Source organism: Melanotaenia boesemani, chromosome 6, assembly GCF_017639745.1.
Source record: "Melanotaenia boesemani isolate fMelBoe1 chromosome 6, fMelBoe1.pri, whole genome shotgun sequence".
NCBI classification, from domain to species: domain Eukaryota; kingdom Metazoa; phylum Chordata; class Actinopteri; order Atheriniformes; family Melanotaeniidae; genus Melanotaenia; species Melanotaenia boesemani.
In genome coordinates, this window is record NC_055687.1 from 2847335 (window position 1) to 2866361 (window position 19027).

Sequence of the window (19027 nt, forward strand, 5' to 3'; positions counted from 1 at the left end):
TGTTGTGGGTTTTCAGTGTTTCCCTGCTCCAACACACCTGACTCAGCTTAAATGAATCCAACAGGCTGTGAAGTTCTGCACGGCGACCTATTCATTTGAGTCAGGTGTGTTGGAGCAGGGAAACATGGAAAACCTGGTGGAGTTCTAACACTGATGCACACATGAGCAGAGAAAAGATGCTTTTCTACTTTAGAAGAAAATGAGATTTGTTGACACATTAATTTAGATTTATTCAGTTATTGTTGTGTGTGAATTGACTGATAGACTGGCTCTTCAGTGCAGCTCTGGAGTGAAGATGGTTCATTCTACATTCTCTAAATGCATCTATTTTTTTTACTTTATTTTATTTGCAGCTGTGGAAACTAGGGACGAATGTGATGATGTAATGCTGTGAGTGTGTGTCTGCAGTGTAACGTGGGCTGGGCTGGAAACGGGAACACGTGTGGGACGGACACGGACATCGACGGTTATCCGGACCGCCCTCTGCCCTGCATGGACAACGACAAACACTGCAAACAGGTCAGAACCTGCGTGTCCATCAGACACGTCTGACCTTTCACACTGAAGTAAAACCGAGAAAAACATGATTGTTTTTAAGAAAAAAGGAAAAATAAGTCATTTAAATGGAGGTAAATCCACAGCTGTGGGTCAAAGCTGCAAACAGACACTCCTGTATTATTCTTTATTAAATACTTGATGTTTGTCTCTGTCCACGTCTGTTTGGTTGGCTGTCTCCGTCCACCAGGACAACTGTTTGTACACTCCAAACTCTGGTCAGGAAGACGCAGACAACGACGGGATCGGAGACCAGTGTGACGAGGACGCAGATGGAGACGGCATCAGGAACGTGGAGGTAAGACAGAGACGCCGTGTCTGCAGCAGGTGGTCCATGTGATCATGTGACGTGTCCTCTGTCCCTCAGGACAACTGCCGTCTGGTTCCTAACAAAGACCAGCAGAACTCAGACAGCGACTCGTTTGGAGACGCTTGTGATAACTGTCCCACCGTCCCCAACAGCGACCAGAAGGACACCGACAACAACGGACAGGGAGACGCCTGTGACCAGGACATCGATGGGGACGGTAAGAGACCCGGGTTGTGGGGAGAGAACCCCGATGATCTGGGAGGGGGCTGATCTGAGTCTGTCTACAACACAAGAACCTTCATCTGCAAGTAGTTAAAAACAAACATACACTTTATCCTTTATTTACTTTCAGGTGTTTATAGTAAATAACAGTCTATATAAACAGTCTGTATAAACAGTCTATATAAACAGTCTGTATAAACAGTCTATATAAACAGTCTGTATAAACAGTCTGTATAAACAGTCTATATAAACAGTCTGTATAAACAGTCTGTATAAACAGTCTGTATAAAAAGTCTGTATAAACAGTCTGTATAAACAGTCTATATAAACAGTCTATATAAACAGTCTGTATAAACAGTCTATATAAACAGTCTATATAAACAGTCTATATAAACAGTCTATATAAACAGTCTATATAAACAGTCTGTATAAACAGTCTGTATAAACAGTCTGTATAAACAGTCTATATAAACAGTCTGTATAAACAGTCTGTATAAACAGTCTATATAAACAGTCTGTATAAACAATCTATATAAACAGTCTATGTAAACAGTCTATATAAACAGTCTGTATAAACAGTCTATATAAACAGTCTATATAAACAGTCTGTATAAACAGTCTGTATAAACAGTCTATATAAACAGTCTATATAAACAGTCTGTATAAACAGTCTGTATAAACAGTCTATATAAACAGTCTATATAAACAGTCTGTATAAACAGTCTATATAAACAGTCTGTATAAACAGTCTATATAAACAGTCTGTATAAACAGTCTGTATAAACAGTCTATATAAACAGTCTATATAAACAGTCTGTATAAACAGTCTGTATAAACAGTCTATATAAACAGTCTGTATAAACAGTCTATATAAACAGTCTGTATAAACAGTCTATATAAACAGTCTATATAGCTACAGATATTTGGGCCGGAGTAATAAAAAATCTGCAGTCTTCCAGCCAAGACGTTGAATTTCCAATGAGATTCCTAATATTCCAGCCACACTTCCTCTGGGTTGTAACCGTTCTCTCGCTCTTCTAACTTTATTATCAAAAGAGTTAAATTTATACATACATGCAGATCCGCTTCGGTCGTCTCACCGCTTCATACAGAACCTCTGAAATGTTCCCTATAAATCCATCACTTCTATAAGTCACACAGCTTATCATTAGAAAATCTTTATTTTTTCAGTATAAACACATAAATGGACATTTACAAATACGACAGGCAGAACTAAAATAAGATTTTTAAGTTTAAGTTTCCCTTAATTTGACATCAGTGAACATGGACTTTGTCATATAAAAGTGAAAAGGAACAACATGAACAAAGTCTGGGGGAAAAAGTTTTTCAAAGATCAAAATAAATTAGAACATTTTCTTGTTTTATATGAAACTTTTTTCTGGTCTTTTGCTATTTTCTGTTATTTTCAGCTTGAAGCTGCCAGTCTTTCCACTGTTAGGAACCGCAGTTGCTGTCTGCATGCTGGGGCTTCAGTTCTTGGACATGGCCGTCTTTGCAGCCACCAGCTTTAGCAGGTTTTGGTTTTTTATGTGGACAGTTTCCTCCAGGTTTCCCAGATATAATGCAGCACAACACCTGGGTATCCCACAGACAGCCGAGTGAAGAATGGCTGCATTTTCTCACAATTCCTGGTCTGGAGTCTCCAACATGGCCGCTAGATCTTTGTTTACCTTTTAATTTGAAGTGTTATGAAGTGTCTGATTTGGTTCTTCCAAGCAAATTCTCACCACTTCTGTCATTGTGTTGTAGTTTGGTGAACTTCCCACATATCAAACCACAGCTCTTTGCTCAGCTCTCGTTTCCCTTCGCCCTGAGTTAACGCTTCTTTTGACTCCATAAGACAATTATATTTTATTTTATTTAACCTTTATTTTACCAGGAAAGTCCCACTGAGATTATAAAATCTCTTGAAAACACAAAACGTGTTTGAACAGCATTTAAAATCCACATGTATATTCATAAACGTGTGTGTGTGTGTGTTCAGGAATTCCCAACGTCCTGGATAACTGTCCCAGGGTGCCGAACCCGATGCAGACAGACCGGGACAGGGACGGAGTCGGAGACGCCTGCGACAGCTGTCCTGAACTCAGCAACCCGATGCAGGTGGGAAGCAGCCGGCGGCACCAAAACCCGACACCCGTGTCTGGGTCAGGTTTTAATTTTTCTTCTGGTTCCAGTCCTAATGGGAGGACATCGGGGACATTTCAGAAGAATTTTCCAGGTCTGGATAAATATGAAAAATTGTTTTCAGGATATCGTCGTTACAGCAGGCAGCGTGTAGCTCAAACTGGCTGACCGGCTGCCCCATGAGCAGAGGCTACAGTGCCGTGGAAGCAGCGCCATGGCAACAGCACAGTGGCAACAGCGCCGTGGCAGCAGCGCTACTGCCGCAGCGCCAGGGCAACAGCACCGTGGCAACAGCACCATGGCAACAGCACCATAGCAGCAGTGCCATGGCAATAGCATCATAGCTACAGCCAGAAAGGGATGCTAGCAGAAAATAGTCAACTTTGTTAATGCATAAATTCATGAGATTATATTAATTGATGTGACAATCACTCTGATTATTACAGTCCAGATGTTTGTGGCGAAGCTTTAGAGGTTCTGCACCCGTATGAGAATGTTTTAGTTGGAATATTAATTCCTCACCGTGACAACACGAGTAGTTGTGGTTCCATAACTTCATGGTTCTGCAGTTTTGCCATGTGTGAGCTTTAATATTAGCTCAGTATCTCAGATCAACCCTGGTGGAGCTGGACGGACTCAGGAACAAGTCAAGAACCAGGACAGAAACATCCTTCAAAGAATGGGCGGGGCATTTTCTGATTGGTCAGGACGTGGAGCGTTTATACTCGTTGATTTGTTATCCAGCAGGTTAGCCGTTCAGTGTTACGTTACCATGGTGATTTACCTGTGAACCAGCTTTCTAGGAGGGAAAACCCTGGGTTAACCCCAAAGTTACCTGGACAAGAGAAACTCCAGCGTCGGTGTACAGGTCTCTGGTCTCTCCCAATCCAGAAGGATCCTGATGGACAAACCTGAGCATGTTCTGGTTTCTGGTTTGCTGCAGGCTGAGGTCAGCAGCTGTAATGGTGCCTGATGGTGTGACGAGCAGGTCGGCCACTAACTGCTTGATGTCTGAGTTTATTTTTATTCTACTATTTATTTTCTTTTAATGAACAGATCAAACTTAAATAAAAATTTACATTTACATTCATTTATTTATATATGTGTTTGTTTGTTTGAAATAAAATTACTATAATAAAATCAAACAACCCATAAATAGCAGATAATGTGCTGATCTTCACACAAGATGATAGAAACAGTTTCTACTGAGGATTTCACAAAGTCACATGTAAGTAAATTTGGGATTAATAAAGGTCTGAATCTGAATACAAATAGCAGGAAAACCCTCAAATTTTTTATATAAACCCTCAGATTCCTGATGAAGTGGAAAAGGAAATGAAGCTAAATCAGTTTTAGTCATGATGTTGCAGTAACGGTGCGGCCGGAGGTCTGGGTGGGTTTTATGACTGTTTGTGTCTTCTTCAGACGGACATCGACAACGACCTGGTGGGAGACGTCTGTGACACCAACCAGGACACGTATGTTTCACACACACACACACACTCAAACACACATGCATGCACTAAATCAACTTTTTGATCAACGTTTCTCGTAGATTCTTAAAGTTACAATCAAGATTCAGACTTTTGAGAGAAAATAATCCAGATGATAAATTTAATTTAATGTGTTTATTCAAATATGTTTCTTTAAGTTATTTTTTTTTATGTTTCTTGCGTGAAAATACCAAACAACAGAAACACAAAAACAACATTGAGGCAATGTTTCTCCATCTTCTATTGTCCAGTGTTGGTGAGTGTGTGTGAATTGTAGCCTCAGTTTCCTGTTCTTAGCTGGCAGGAGGCACCCGGTGTGTCTTCTGCTGCATCCTGGTCCAGACAACTGCTGCTCTGGATGTTTTCTCTTCTTCAGACCATCTCTGGAAACCCTGGAGATGGTTGTGGGTGGAAATCCCAGTAAATACTCAGACCAACAACCACGTTCAAAGTCACTTAAATCTTCAGGTCGTCTTCACCACGTCTCCATGACTACATGCTGCCCTGTGATTGGCTGGTTGGATATTAGTGTTAACAGGCAGTTAACCCCTAAAATTCCTGCCATTTTTACCTAAAACTAGTTTTTATGGATAAAAACTTGTTGTGGAGCAACTATTTTACTGGACTACATTTACTGGACCCTGTTGATGTAACAAGAGTGTTTTTGTTGCAGCATCATCTGCTACTGAAGTACAGTGTGGCTCCATAGATAAACTGCCTTTGTGATTGGTCTGAAATGAGTAATTACTGAACCTACAGCTATGATTGTAGCCTGGAATGGTAAACATCATTCACATCTCAAGAATCTTGACTTTCCAGTGGTGCATAGCATGTGTAGGTACTTGGAAGGGAGACTGTCATGTCCCACCCACGGGACGTCTGGTACCAATGAGTTAAACGGGTGAACCTGAAAACGTGGACGGTGGGTGTATATACCCAGAACAGGACTGGACAAAGGCTGAATCTGATTTTATATCTTAATATACTATAGAAATGGTAACAATAGTTCAAAGTGTCTGATCTTAACCTGCAGGGACGGGGACGGCCACCAGGATAGCAGAGACAACTGTCCAGACATCCCCAACAGCTCCCAGCTGGACTCTGACAACGACGGGCTCGGAGACGACTGTGACCACGACGACGACAACGACGGCGTCCTGGACGACTATGACAACTGCAGACTCATCGTCAACCCCAACCAGAAAGATTCTGATGGTAAGGACCAGAACTGGGATGAAGTTAGTCCTCCGACCAACTTCTGCCGGCGCTGCTGGTCTGTGTCCAGGTTCTGACCCGGTTAGACTGTCTGTCAGGGCTGTCTCTGTCTGTCCTTAGTGAACGGTGTTGGAGACGTCTGTGAGAACGACTTTGACAACGACGCTGTGATGGATTTAGTAGACGTGTGTCCAGAGAGTGCTGAGGTCACTCTGACGGACTTCAGAGCCTATCAGACGGTGATTCTGGACCCGGAGGGAGACGCCCAGATTGACCCCAACTGGGTGGTCCTGAATCAGGTGACCATTAACATCACGTTCATTCATGATGTTTTATTTTATTCTTTACAAGTTAACCCATAAAATTCCAAACCATTTTATTCTATTAGTGTTCCATCCTTTGTTGTTTTAATAGAAACACAGCTCTTTTAAGCCCAGTCAGCATCCAGACATTATGTTTTCAGGACAGACTCGATTGTCAGATTGTGAGGTTGTAATAATGTAAAATTAATGTTTTAATAGATATATGAATAAATAAGAATAACCTGGGTTTAAAAGTTCTCATATGCAATTAATCATTTTTAAACCTTTAATACAGTCAATCACTCAATTCTCTCTAAACTGACATGATATAAATTGTCTGAGAACAGCCTTAAATGGATAAAATCATACCTGGTAAGTTGTTCTTAGAGCTTGCGTATAAATAAAGTAGTGTCACCAACAAGGGCCTACACGTGGGAGTACCACAGGGTTCTATTATAGGTCCATTACTTTTTACCTTGTATATGATCTCCCCTTGGTCTGGGAAGATGATATAAAAATCCAGATGTATGCAGACGACACAGTTGTCTGTATGCATGGGACGGATTCTAATCAAGTAACTGCTAAATTATTATTTACTTTGGAGAAAGTAGTTAAATGACTCAATAAATCATGTCTTAGAATATAGTGAAAACAGCTACTATGTATTTCACCCACAAGAAACATACAAGAACTTTCCCAACAAAAGTGCAAATCAATAAAATATAGAAAATTAAAAGTTTAAATACCTGTACTCTGAAATATAGCCAATGCATCAGAAACTCACTTATACTTGAGCCAGGGATCCTCAGTCGTGGTCCTCGAGGGCCGGTGTCCCGCAGGTTTTAGAAGTTTTGCTGCTGCAACACACCTGATTCAGATTCAGTCTTATCTTCAGACAAATCACTAAAACCTGCAGGATCCTGATCCTCGAGAATCAGGTTTAAGGATCCCTGCACTAGAGAGATCTAAATCTGTTTTAAACTCTATGATTTTATTGCATTTCTCATATTGTATTTCATGCTGGTCTTAAGCAAATAAGATGACTTTAAAGCCCCACCAAACACTGTCTAACAAGTATCACCATTTTCATAAACCTACCAGGCATAAGATGATAACTTCTGGTTTTTTAAACTATACATGGGGCTGCACCAACACCCCTTCAGTTCTTTGTTCACCGGACCTCTGAACAAATGAACAGCGTAACAAGAGCTACCTCTAGATGGCACTCCAGCATTCCTAAATGTAAAACTGCTTCAGCTTTGTCTTTTAAAGCTATGAAGCAGGGATCCTCAATCCTGGTCCTTGAGGGCTGGGGTCCTCCAGGTTTTAGAGGTTTCCCTGCTGCTTTACACCTGACTTAGATCAGTAGGTAATTTGCAGACTTGTGCAGAGCTTGACATCAAAAACCTGCGTGATCCCTGCCCTCCAGGACCAGGATTGGGGATTCTTGCTATAAAGGAACACAGACTTGATGACCAGCACAAATTACAGAACTTTCACCAGAGAAATTAAAAAATGGTTTTTAAGAAATCAAACCTGTCAGGACTGATTTCTGCCTCAGTTGTGACATTGCATTTTTTGCAGAGTATTTTTAACATGAATTTACATCCTGTTGTACAGTATGAGTTGCACTTTATACCAAACATAAGTGTCTCGTGCATTTTATGTATTTGTCTCTAATTCTTTTTATTTTCTTTGTCCTTGTTTGTTTTTATTTTAATTTATTTCTGCCTTTGCAATCAAATCATTTCTCTTGTGTGGCTACAGAGACTGCAGATGGAAACTAGCTAGAAAGCTATAATCCAGCGAAGAGCATCTCAATGGTTTTACTCTACATGGTCCCTGACAAATAAACTAGAAATAAGTTCAATGAAGTTGAAAAGTTCTGTGATTGAACTAGTTGCTCAAATGGCAGTAAAAAGGTTTTGGTTTTCATCAGGATTCTGATAGGGGTCCTTGACTAATTTTCTCCCCTGTAAGAGGTCCCTGCTCTAGATGAGCCGGTTCTAGTTAAAACTGGGTCACCTGAGATTTGCTGCAGAGTGGAGTCTGAATCAGCCGGCCCAAATTCCTCCACGACTTAAGCACAACACAGTCAGGTCAAATCTGGTTTCATGATGAAATCTTCCAGTGTGGCTGAAAGACGTAACAAGATGATACCAACCAAGCAAACCTTTAATCAGAGAAATAACCATCAGATCAGAAGGTAACAGCTTCCTTTACTTCTGTGTCATGTTGAAGTTCTTCTTTTGTTCCAGGGTATGGAGATCGTCCAGACGATGAACAGTGATCCAGGATTAGCCGTGGGTACGTCTTTGTACTGTATGAAGCACCAGAGCTGTCCTCTTGTCCAGGTCCACCCGCTCACCATCTCCGTCTGCCTGCAGGCTATACGGCATTTAACGGCGTCGACTTTGAGGGAACGTTCCACGTCAACACGGTGACAGACGACGACTATGCCGGCTTCATCTTCGGCTACCAGGACTCCTCCAGCTTCTACGTGGTGATGTGGAAGCAGACGGAGCAGGCGTACTGGCAGTCCGTCCCCTTCAGAGCCATGGCGCAGCCCGCCCTGCAGCTCAAGGTGTCTGCTCGGTTCAACTCTTCCTCAAACTGGTTTTAACAGCTGTCAACCACCAGAGGGCCCCCTAGAGCTCAACATCTCCTTTGTCCTAATGATGCGTGTCTTTCTTCTGATTCTTCATCTGAAATGAAAAACCTTTGATCTTTGTTGGTCCTGCAGGCTGTGAAGTCCCGGACCGGACCAGGTGAGTTTCTGAGGAACGCTCTGTGGCACACTGGAGACACACCTGGAGAAGTGACACTGCTCTGGAAAGACCCCCGAAACATCGGCTGGAAGGACAAAACCTCATACCGCTGGCAGCTCAGCCACCGGCCACAGGTGGGATACATCAGGTGAGACACAGCAGAGACCACCACCCAGACCCGCAGGGGTGTTCAAACTGAAACAAGACCATTACAGCTGTACCTTATTCTAGTCTCATTTAAGGCAAGACAGGTTTATTTGTATGGCACAATTCAATGGCAGGGTGATTCAAAGTGCTTTACAATCAGCTTCCTGTAGTACTACCCAGCTGTACTTAAACTATACTACTTCCATGTATTCAGAACTTGCACAACATGCATCTTTGTAAAGATATTACAGCAGCCAGCAGAACAAATACTAATTATTTTGTATTCAACTTTTTCTTTCATACAACTCCATTTTCAACGTTGAGATGCTGTGTAAAATTAAACTAAATATGGAATGCGATGATTTCCAAATCCCATTAAGTTATATTTTATTCCCAGTGGAAGATAAACAACATATCAGAGACATTTTACCATCTGATGATGACATGAGCTGATAGTGAATCTGATACAGCAACACGTCTGGAAAAAGTAGTTCCAGGGTGACGTTCAGCACGGTGTAAAAAGTAGTTCCAGGGTGATGTTCGGCACGGTGTAAAAAGTAGTTCCAGGGTGATGTTCGGCACGGTGTAAAAAGTAGTTCCAGGGTGATGTTCGGCATGGTGTAAAAAGTAGTTCCAGGGTGATGTTCGGCACGGTGTAAAAAGTAGTTCCAGGGTGATGTTCGGCACGGTGTAAAAAGTAGTTCCAGGGTGATGTTCCGCACGGTGTAAAAAGTAGTTCCAGGGTGATGTTCAGCATGGTGTAAAAAGTTGTTCCAGGGTGATGTTCAGCATGGTGTAAAAAGTAGTTCCAGGGTGGTGTTCGGCATGGTGTAAAAAGTAGTTCCAGGGTGATGTTCGGCACGGTGTAAAAAGTAGTTCCAGGGTGATGTTCAGCATGGTGTAAAAAGTAGTTCCAGGGTGATGTTCAGCATGGTGTAAAAAGTAGTTCCAGGGTGATGTTCAGCATGGTGTAAAAAGTAGTTCCAGGGTGATGTTCAGCATGGTGTAAAAAGTAGTTCCAGGGTGATGTTCAGCATGGTGTAAAAAGTAGTTCCAGGGTGATGTTCAGCATGGTGTAAAAAGTAGTTCCAGGGTGATGTTCAGCACGGTGTAAAAAGTAGTTCCAGGGTGATGTTCAGCATGGTGTAAAAAGTAGTTCCAGGGTGATGTTCAGCGTGGTGTAAAAAGTAGTTCCAGGGTGGTGTTCAGCATGGTGTAAAAAGTAGTTCCAGGGTGGTGTTCGGCATGGTGTAGCATCTCTTCTTCTAACATGTCTGGAAACGTCTGGGAAGTGAGGAGACCAGTTGCTGGAGTTTTAGGAGAGGAATGTTGTCCCATTCTGGTCTGATGCAGGATTCTAGCTGCTCTACAGTCCTGGACCTTGGTTGCTGGATTTCTGCTTCCATGATGCTCCAGATGTTGTGTACTGGTGAAAGGTCTGGACTGCAGGCAGGCCAGTGAGGCCAGGCATGTGAACTGTGCTCCAGTGATGTTTTCGTTCCCGATGACGAATTTATTTCGTTGACGAATCTTTTTTTAATGATGATACTGAGATGGTGACGAGCTGAAAATGGCTTTCTGATGACGAAAACATGATTAAAATGTTTGTGATATTTCGTTGACGAGACAAAACTGTTCAAGGGCTGATTGTCCGACATTAAAAACACAGCATTTCTGCCTGTTGTGAGCGCAACCTGTCGGTGAGCAATGCTGCGGCATCTTGGCCACGCCCACCACCAGGTGTGCAGCGCACACAGACAAGCAGTTCATTCATTTATAGATGAATCATGACGACAGCGTGGATGAAGGGGTTTGGTGGAAGCAAAGAAACAATATATGGACATATTTTAACTATAATCCATCATAATTTAACTGGCAGACCAGGTCACGTTGAGCATGTGTTCCTCATCCTTTGCTCATATTTCGGGCATGTGTATGTTCAGGGTGGAGGTTTACACTTCAGAAAATTCTCAGAATTACTTGTTATAACATTTCAACTTTGATTCCACTTTTTAATACATCTTATTGAAATTTATTATTTAATACTTTTTTTTATTTGACTAAAACTAGACTAAATCCTTTTTGAGTTTTCGTCGACTAAAACTGGACTAAAACTATCAAACTTAGACATGAGTAAAATTTGATTAAACTAATAAACATTTTCCTTCTAAAGACTAAAACTAAAACTGAGATGCTCCCAAAAACAGCACTGCTGTGTTCACAGACAGTGGTTTCTGGAAGTCTTCCTGAGTCCATGCAGTGGTTTCCAGCAGAAGATCACCAGCATCCAGTCTTGTTCCAGGGCATACAGAGATTCCTCCTGATTCTCTGTATCTTCTGATGATATTCTACACTGTAGATGATAAAACTTTAAATCTAATATTTTTTCTGAAATTCTTCCACAATTTTTTGTTAGATTGGTGAACCTCTGTTGTTTTCGTATACCAGTCACTTTTCCAGCTTTTTGTTGCTCCTATTCCAGCTTTTTCCAGACGTGTTGCTGCATCGGCTCATATTTTCCATCACATGGTGAAACGTCTTAATTTCATCATCTGATATGTTGTTTATCTTCTCTGGGAATAAAAGATGAGTTGATGAGATCTGCAGTTCATCAGCATCCCAGCGTTTGTTGGGTTGTACATGATGCAGTTATTTTACAGTTACTACACAGTAGTCTGGAGATACCATGTAGTACTGAGTTTTAATCCTGCGTACAGATACTTCAGCTCTCCATCCTGCAGATGTCTCTTACACTCGTCTGTCCTCAGTGTGTTTTCCTCTTTTTCTTCCTTTTCTTTTTACTGCATTCTTTCCCCTCTGAAACTTCTTTGTGGCTCCGGGGCCCCCCAGTACTCTATTGTACTGGTCTCCATGACAACCAAAGCCCTGGCAAGAATCCGCCTCGGTGGCCGTTGATATGCAGATCAGACGGAGTGACACTCTGGAAAAGTTTCTCCCATGAAAGCAGCAACTGCAGCGGGAAGATTCCCGGTTTGATTCCCTCGTTCCCGTCGGGAAGTTTCTCCTGTTTGACTCATAGTTTTCACGTTTGAACTGATCGGTCATGTGACAGTTTAAATGAAATCAAACTGATCCCAGAAATGTCCCCAAAGAGAAAAAGTCTGGACAAGCATTCTTTAGTCAGTCGGGAGGAGGAGAAGAAAAGAGGAGGTGTGAGGAGAGAGAGAACAGAGGCGGAGGTCGTTCGCCCCCCCAAGCCTGCACAAGCTCCTGCTGATGTTCCAAACCAGCTGGATGTTTGATTCCAGTTTTCTGGAAATGTCCTTCCTGATGTCATAAAGTCTGTGTGACACATTTTCTGTAGTTTTGAAATAATTTAATAAATAAGAATATGCAGATGGCTGCTTTCACCATCTAATTAATGTAAATATAAGATGCTCTGAGATCACCGAGGCCTGTGAACCAAATCTTCTCCAACCTTCCTTCATCCAGACTCAGAAAGCCAACCTTTGATCATGACACACTGACTTATGTGTGCCTGGACTCGGCTCTGCTGTAGGAATGTCAGGATGCCAGAAACCAAATCATAACCAAACATAAAGACCCTAAACTACAGTTATTAGTAATAAACCTCTAGATGGGTTTTGCCCAAATCAGTGGATATAAAAACCTGGCTGACTTACTCGCACTAACCAACCAGGAAGCAGCTCTAAACCTGCTGAATAACAGTAAAATAAAAACATGCACAAGCAGGGACGTCCATGTAGCTTCCATACAGGCTTAATACATCTCATCAGCCTTAAAATCAGCTCTGTTGAATCATCTATTCATAAACTCTCCAGCTGTTACAGGTGACCTACCTGTTACAGGTGGCCTACCTGTTACAGGTGGCCTACCTATTAGAGCATGACAGTGGGAACATGACACATGGTGACAAAGTAAATAGAACATCATATGACAGCTAGACTCAGATGTGACGTCTCGTCACATTTTCAAACTTCATTACAGACTAATTTTCCATCACGTTTCCATGGCGTTTCCATGACGTTTCCATGGCATTTCCATCACGTTTCCATGGCGTTTCCATGCCGGACAGAGTGACCAGCACAACCAGGCTGGTTGACCTTCAGCAACTCCTGGGTGAGGAATGGGATGCCATCACCAGGATGAGGAGGAGGTTGCAAGCTGTTGACGCTGTATTGATCTCCTACACATTTAGCTCTCTTCCTCGTTCTACAGAAGCAGCATCTTTACAAGTTGCATCTGGTTGTTAAGGTGACTGATCGCGCTGTCCAACCCTGGAGAATCCAACACCAGCTGAGACTTTGGAGCTACGATAGGGACACGTGTATTTTTTGTTAGTGTAAAAGTTCAGGAACAAAATCATTTATAATAGTTTGGATTAATTCTGCAGGTCTGAACAAAACATTTGCCCCACATTTTACTCGCCTACTCTGGAACCAGGTAGATTTCTCTAATCCCAAACCGATCACGAGGCGAGCTGACCAAGGCTAGCGCAACCAAAGCTGCCTGTAGGCCTGTTTATCCTCTACACTAAACACAGATACAGAGCATGTTGTTCATCATTTATGTTCAGAATTTGGTCTTTTTCAGGTCCCTTGCAGATGGATAACCCCATGTAGCAAACACAGCGGTACCACCAGAAACCGAGGGGGGGGTACAGGTGACGAGTTACCTGCAAAACAAACTAAGAAGAAGAAGCCACACAGACCACCTCCATTTACATAGAGTCTGAGTTTGTGTGTGATTTTATTTTCTACCTCCAGTCGTTCTGGTCTTATTACGTCCTTCTGTGTAGTTTTTATATTATTATGTTTAACTCTGCTGCCTCTAAGTTTTACTCCATGTTTTATGTTGTAAAGCAGTCTGGTGAACATCTGCTGTTTCCATTTATAAATAAAGTGGCTTGTTTCAGGGTGAAGCTGTTTGAGGGGATGGACATGGTGGCGGACTCCGGCGTCGTCGTAGACACCACGATGAGAGGAGGCCGGCTCGGAGTCTTCTGCTTCTCCCAGGAAAACATCATCTGGTCCAACCTGCGCTACCGATGCAACGGTGCGACCTGCCGTCACGTTTCCGACCGATTTTATCTCCTCTGCTGTTTTTAATCTATTTTTAAAGTGAAGTTTACTTTTGTTCCAGACACGGTTCCCGAGGACTTCAAGTCTCATCGTCAACAGGTTCTGATGCACATTCAGGTCTGAGAGCTGTAGATGGACCGTTCACACACACACACAGCCTCAGCCTCTGGGAATCCGTGTAGCTGTAGTTTGAATCCGAGCCAAGAGTAAACACCCCAACATTTAAACCCGGCTCGGCTCATCAAACCCGGATCATCAGACGAGCTTACAGCTGGATTCGCCAACTATTCATATTTATTTTATTATTTTTATATCTACAGAAGTAAAATCTTGTTTTACTGTAAAGCTGTGCACCGCTCACTGTTTCCATAGCAACCAGAAGCTGTAAGGATGGAGAGAAGTGTGAAGGAGTTCTGCTCAGCTGTGGCTGTCGGCATGTTTATTTTGCAGAAACAGAAAACAGCTGATTGGTCATGTGACTTCAAGTTTCAATAAGTCAAACAGTTGCTTCCACCCCTCATCATCATCATCATCATCATCTACAAGTACTTAGCTGCGTTAGCTAGCTGGACAAACTTACTGAGAACTCAGTGTTGCATCTCTTTCCTTCACACACCACAAACAGCTGCCCATCCTTCGTCCTGTGACTGTCTTTCCTTCGTTTTCTTCTTCTAAGCTTCACTGAGAAACTTCCTCGATGCCATGACGCCGTTTTTATATCCTCTAACGGGAATGACGGGTCACTCACCCTGACATTGGAGTCCAGCCACAAAAACTCCAGCAAGAGTCGATCAATCTGGCTTATTTTACTCTCATACCCTACATTCATCTTTAAACATAGAAGGAACAAAGTCAAGTCATTTTAATTCTCCTCAGGTGAAGCTGAATTTTCAGCTTCGAGGCCCCCTAGTGGCTGGAGGGGCCGACGCTTTTCCAAAGTCCGTTTATAACAAGAAACATTAAATAGGAGAATTGAGTGGAAATGAAACGAGCTAAAATGGAAACAGACGTACAAATACAGTGAGGTCTGATACAAACAGATGTCAACGGGAAATACACCTTCATCATCATCATCATCATCATTAAAGATGTGAAATGTCTCCAAGAAGCAAGGAATGGAACTGCACTTTCATTTATTCAAGCTTTTACTATTTCCATAACCTGGATGGCTGAGAATCTACACCAACATAGACTTCAGGAATAGTTCTCCAGGATCCTTGAAGGACTTCCCAAAACTCGTCTTTGGGTGTTTCTGCCTTTTGTTCCCTTCTCTGTACAGATAATCCCGCACTGGTTCAACAATGTTGAGGTTCTGGTTCTGGAGAGGATCCGTCCCTCCATCCAACCAGTTGAGGACTGGGTTCTGGGGAGGATCCATTGCTCCAGCAGACCCGTTGAGGTCTTGTACAGTTTCTGCCTCCAGGCTGAGATAAGCCAAGTTTCCAGCTACCAGGTCTTTGGGAATCACCTTGTTGTGGCTAAAATCCTGTTTTCTTTCTGTCAGACTGTCTGATCTTTGCTGGTTTTCACAGATCTACAGAAGATCCAGTTTATCTCTGTTCTTTGTTAAGTTGTCTGTTATCAAATCAAATCAAACTTTATTTATAAAGCCCTTTTCATACCAAAAGCAATACAAAGTGCTTTACAAGATAAAGAAAAAAGATTTAAGAACAATTCAATTCATGCATATTAAAAACAAAATAAGCCTTTACACATCAAAACTGAATTACCTAAAAATGAACCCACATCAACACACATTAATTAAAATGTGTGTTATGGTGATTATGGTGAACGAGTCATAGTTCAGAGTAAAGTTCTTTTGAAAATGGTCCGGTACGAGGACTGGACTGGAAATGGAGGAAAAGGCAGAAAATATCCAAAGAAAAACTTTAAAAGACCTTCGGAAAGCTGGAGATTTATTGATGAAGATCACTTTAAAACGATCACAACAAAGTCAAATATAAAGAAATGAGGACCAGATCAGGAATTTTACACACCTGTAAACATGGAGCACAGCATAAGGGTTCTGGCAACATCACCAGAAGGATCTTCTTCTGTGGGAAAACTTTAGTAACTCAAAGTAAAACCCCAGTGTCACATTTTCTTTGTAACTCAGACTAAAAGAAGAAACACTGAGTGACGCTCTGTCTTCCAGCAGGATGAAGGTGGACCAGGTGATTCTCACCTGAACCACAGCCGGCTATCAAAGATTCAACGTGCTGGAGCTCACTGAGCTGTACGCCATGTTTAATGGTGGACAACCCGCCCTCATCTAAAACTGCGTTTCCATTACAGTTTTTCACAAAATACAAGAGAAATTTCTAGAAGTCAAACTGTGATTTGCAGGTGTTTCATTGAACGGTGTTTAGTTATTCTCGTAAAATCTCGTCCCTCGAGACTTTGAGAAATTTCTAATTCTTTGTAAACTCTGCATTTTGCAGCTGTTTGCTATCAAGGATGTAAAAAGATTTCTGTCTAGTACTATGTCTACTCATGCGATCTTCACTTGAAACGAACTGGTCACATGACCCCCTATGTCACGCCAGGGGACGTGTAAATTACACTTTTAAAAAACACTTCTATATCGACACGTCTGGAAAGCACCTCATGAACAATGAATCTGTTTCTGTTAAAAACTGCGTCAGACTCACTGAACTGGATCAATCTGGTTCGGATTTTCTGCAGACTCAGCGGTTTCTAGACTTCGGTTGTTTGACTCGAGTTTCTTCAGACAAACACGACCTCCTGTCCAGAACTCCGGTTACACCTCATCATTAAATGTGATGTTTAGAAAGCCTTCAGGTTGCTGACGGATAAATATTGTTCATCTCTGAACAAGAAAACTCCCCGAAGATGAAGGAGGAGATCCAGTTTGCTCAAAACAACAAATTATCATCGACATAGACGCCTCTGCTGAGTCTTTGCTTTGAAAATTCATATTTATGTCCTGTTTTTGTTGAAATAAAAGCTTTCCTACAACAACGGCTTCATATTTCTTGATTCTTCCAGCAGAAAGTCTCAGAACAGCTCGTCAAACTGTTTCTGAAAGAAGCTCCTCTTAGGCCGTCGCTCTGCAGCGCCCCCTGCAGGTTGTGGTGCAACACGTCGCTCGTGGACCGAAACCAAAGTCTGGATCAGACAAATTTACCAAAACAAAAGAAAATCCTCTTACAAACTAACATCTACACTAACGAGAGTAAAGTCCGGTTTGAAATGGATCTGGTGCAGACCTGGTTCTGGTGCTGGACAGAAACATGTTTTCCACATGTGATCCCATAATAATGTCATAAAGAACATGTGTAAAACGTGTTACTACAGATTCTATGTCGTGTAAACACATGAAACGTGTTGCAAACTTGTGTGCCACAAATTTCACATTATTTTAACGTGAAAAAACATGTGCACAACCACACGTGATTACTTGAGGTTTACATGGAAGTAAATTAGTTTGAAAATGTTCTAAAACCATGTTTCCCATGTGTAACGTATGTTTCACATGTTCTCTATTTACCTTTTTCTTTACCTGTAAAAAACACATGTGACCACATGTACAAAACCACATTTCACATGGGGATTTTCTCCTGTTTCACATGAAACTGTGCACGGGTTTCACATGTTCTAAAACCATGTTCCCCTTGTGTAAGATATGTTTCACATGTTCTAAAATTTTTCTGGGTCATTTTAACATGTAAAAAACATGTAGCCACATGTGTAAAAGCACATTTTACATGGGTTTCACCAGGGTATTTCCTTTTACTTCACATGGAACTGGGAGTGAGTTTGTTTACATACGTGTTACTGTGATTCTCCGTCAACACATCATGTTCAACGGGCTTAGAGATGTAAGAGAAACGTTAGCTTGTTAAAATACATGGCATGACTCAGCACAACCTGAGTGTACCTCCATCAGGTAAGAGGCTGAGGCCCCTGACTCAGGACTCAAGGGCCAACTTGGGCCCCTTATTATATTTTTTCCTGTCTTAATTCAGAATCATGTTTCTTTCTATTTCTAAAGGTATTGTAAATAATTAATGCTTTATGCATCTCAAATGACACTTGATTCAAGCATTCACCATCACTCATGGTGTAACCAAATCTCCGCCCACAAATCAAAGCTCGTCCAATCACGTGCATGCTTTAAAGTATAAAAGTTAGGTTTCCAAAAGTCATGCATAGACTTCCTGAACGAGCTGAAGATGTTTCCGTAAAGCAGAAGTAGTTAATCCCTGAAAGCTTCCTACAGTAAAAACAAGCTGATTTATTCGATGTGGCCATTCAGCTACTTTCACCTGAGTCTGATGGTCACACGCCTCCGTCTGTGGCTGACAGACGGGTGGAGGAGAGACATCCGTCCATCCGTCCATCTGCCGCTGCCCGTCCGGAGGTGGGTGGTCGTGACCCCTGGGCCGGGGAGGCCGGGACGAGTGCAATATTGGAGGGGGGACATGACAACAGTGCACCGCATCCCGGACCTGCCCGACCCTGGGAGGAAGCACACCACACACCCTGAAACACACACAGTTCAGAGGTTGTCATGGAGACCGACACGGATTAATCCTCCTTTGATCTAACTACAAAAACTAAACCTGAATATCTTGAAATGAATGGTGTTATTTCAGATAATCTGATTAAAAAACAAGGTCTGATCATGTGTCCAGAACTAAACTAAATCCTCCATCTTTAATTTTACCTCCACTGGAATCATCCACGGATCACAGAAAAAACAAGAAAAACACATTAAAATAAAAAACTCTGGGCATGAAGAGCTGAAGGTCAGGGAAGTTGGGATGCTCAAAGAAAAACT

The 19027-nt window shown here is 42.0% G+C and overlaps 1 protein-coding gene across 2 annotated transcripts in view; it reads left to right on the forward strand.

Moving 5' to 3' along the window:
• thbs3a (thrombospondin 3a) overlaps nt 1–17482 on the forward strand; it is a 46204-nt gene extending 28722 nt beyond the window's left edge. For both annotated transcript variants that reach the window (XM_041988660.1, XM_041988661.1), the window contains 12 exons: nt 409–519; nt 746–853; nt 923–1082; nt 3093–3211; nt 4661–4713; nt 5762–5943; nt 6064–6242; nt 8504–8552; nt 8633–8829; nt 8989–9161; nt 14058–14197; nt 14285–17482. In XM_041988660.1, coding sequence (XP_041844594.1) covers nt 409–519; nt 746–853; nt 923–1082; nt 3093–3211; nt 4661–4713; nt 5762–5943; nt 6064–6242; nt 8504–8552; nt 8633–8829; nt 8989–9161; nt 14058–14197; nt 14285–14346 — 1533 coding nt within the window. In that variant the 3' untranslated portion in view covers nt 14347–17482. The remainder of the gene's footprint in view (nt 1–408; nt 520–745; nt 854–922; nt 1083–3092; nt 3212–4660; nt 4714–5761; nt 5944–6063; nt 6243–8503; nt 8553–8632; nt 8830–8988; nt 9162–14057; nt 14198–14284) is intronic.
• Nucleotides 17483–19027: the final 1545 nt, after the last annotated feature.